The sequence below is a fragment of the Rutidosis leptorrhynchoides genome, chromosome 1, assembly GCF_046630445.1.
Source record: "Rutidosis leptorrhynchoides isolate AG116_Rl617_1_P2 chromosome 1, CSIRO_AGI_Rlap_v1, whole genome shotgun sequence".
In the NCBI taxonomy this organism is placed as follows: Eukaryota; Viridiplantae; Streptophyta; class Magnoliopsida; order Asterales; family Asteraceae; genus Rutidosis; species Rutidosis leptorrhynchoides.
The window spans coordinates 679,696,058-679,697,570 of record NC_092333.1 but is presented as its reverse complement, the minus strand read 5'-3'; the positions used below and the strand labels follow the sequence as shown (position 1 = coordinate 679,697,570).

General features: G+C 42.7%; 1 protein-coding gene across 1 annotated transcript; it reads left to right on the top strand.

Annotated features, from left to right (window-relative positions):
• On the top strand, positions 1-1,238 carry LOC139851708 (uncharacterized). Its single transcript, XM_071840854.1, has 3 exons — positions 1-510; positions 652-927; positions 1,167-1,238. The coding sequence occupies exons 1-3, from the start codon at positions 1-3 to the stop codon at positions 1,236-1,238; spliced, it is 858 nt and encodes a 285-aa protein (XP_071696955.1).
• The last annotated feature ends 275 nt before the right edge of the window (positions 1,239-1,513 follow it).

Genomic DNA, 1,513 nt, shown 5'->3' with positions numbered 1-1,513 from the left:
ATGGAGTTGATCAAGAAAGTGAATGTCAACTTACCTTTCATTGATGTTATTGTGGGGATGCCCAAGTATGCTCGGTTCATGAAGGATTTGCTTACCAACCGGAAAAAGATGGAAAGTGTTTCATCCGTGACGTTAAATGCAGCATGTACAGCGGTGGTGACAAACCAACTTCCCGAGAAGTTGGAAGATCCGGGTTGTTTTACTATTCCTTGTTTATTGGGGGATCTTGCTTGTATGCGGGCATTGGCGGATTTGGGTGCTAGTATTAATTTAATGCCCTACTCTATTTACCTTAAACTAGCACATGGGGAACTTAGACCCACTCGTATGGCCATACAACTAGCGGACCGATCTATTAAATACCCTCGTGGGATTATAGAGAACATGCTAGTTAAGACCGGGACATTAGTTTTCCCCGTCGACTTTGTAGGTCTAGACATGGAAGTGGATGAAAGGATTCCACTTATTTTGGGAAGGCCATTTTTGAATACCGCTAGATGTCTAATTGATGTTTATGGCCAATAGTTGACCCTTAGAATATGTGACCAAAAGGTGTCCTTTGCTATTGATAAGGCATTAAAATACCCCGGTTACCTAGATGACACTTGTTATTTTTTGCAAACCGTGGACACACATGTTGAGTTTTTGCAGGAGTTTCCAGAATTGCAGGAAACAGGGGAATGTGAAATAGCAAGTGATGAAGGGGATGTGTTAGATGAGGTGGATTTGATGACCACCCTAATGGCTGAAGGTTATGAGCCAACCGAAGAAGAGCATGAGAAGTTGGAGAAAGCAAATGCATACAGGAGCAAAACTTCAATTGAAGAGGCTCCTGAATTAGAGTTGAAACCACTCCCGGATAATTTGGAGTATGCTTTTCTTGGGGAGGAGTCTAAACTCCCGGTGATTATTGCTTCCGGTCTTTCTGTAAGTCAAAAGTCTAAACTTGTCTCCATGTTAAAAGCCCACAAACCGGCTATTGCATGGAAAATTCAGGATATTAAGGGTATTAGTCCCTCTTATTGTACACACAAAATCCTAATGGAAGATAACTTCAAACCGTGTGTGCAACGACAAAGGCGACTAAACCCACATATGCAGGAAGTGGTTAAAAAGGAGATTGTTAAACTCCTTGATGCAGGTCTTATTTATCTTATCTCTGACAGTCCTTGGGTGAGCCCGGTTCAATGTGTGCCCAAAAAGGGTGGCATGACCGTGATCACAAACGAAAAGAATGAATTAATTTCTACCAGGACTGTCACGGGATGGCGGGTGTGCATTGACTATCGAAAATTAAATGATGCCACCCGAAAGGACCATTTTCCCCTACCCTTCATTGATCAAATGTTGGAGAGGTTGGCGGGAAAAAGTTTCTATTGTTTTCTTGATGGTTTTTCGGGATATTTCCAAATCCCTATTGCACCCGAAGACCAAGAGAAAACCACGTTCACGTGCCCGTATAGCACATTCTCTTATCAGCGTATGCCGTTCGGTTTATGTAACGCCCCTGCTA

Coding starts and splice junctions, on each gene's coding strand:
- LOC139851708 (XM_071840854.1), top strand. CDS start 1: ATGGAGTTGATCAAGAAAGTGAATGTCAACTTACCTTTCATTGATGTT. Junction 511..651: donor CCGCTAGATGTCTAATTGAT/GTTTATGGCCAA, acceptor GAGTTTTTGCAG/GAGTTTCCAGAATTGCAGGA. Junction 928..1,166: donor TTATTGCTTCCGGTCTTTCT/GTAAGTCAAAAG, acceptor TATCTCTGACAG/TCCTTGGGTGAGCCCGGTTC.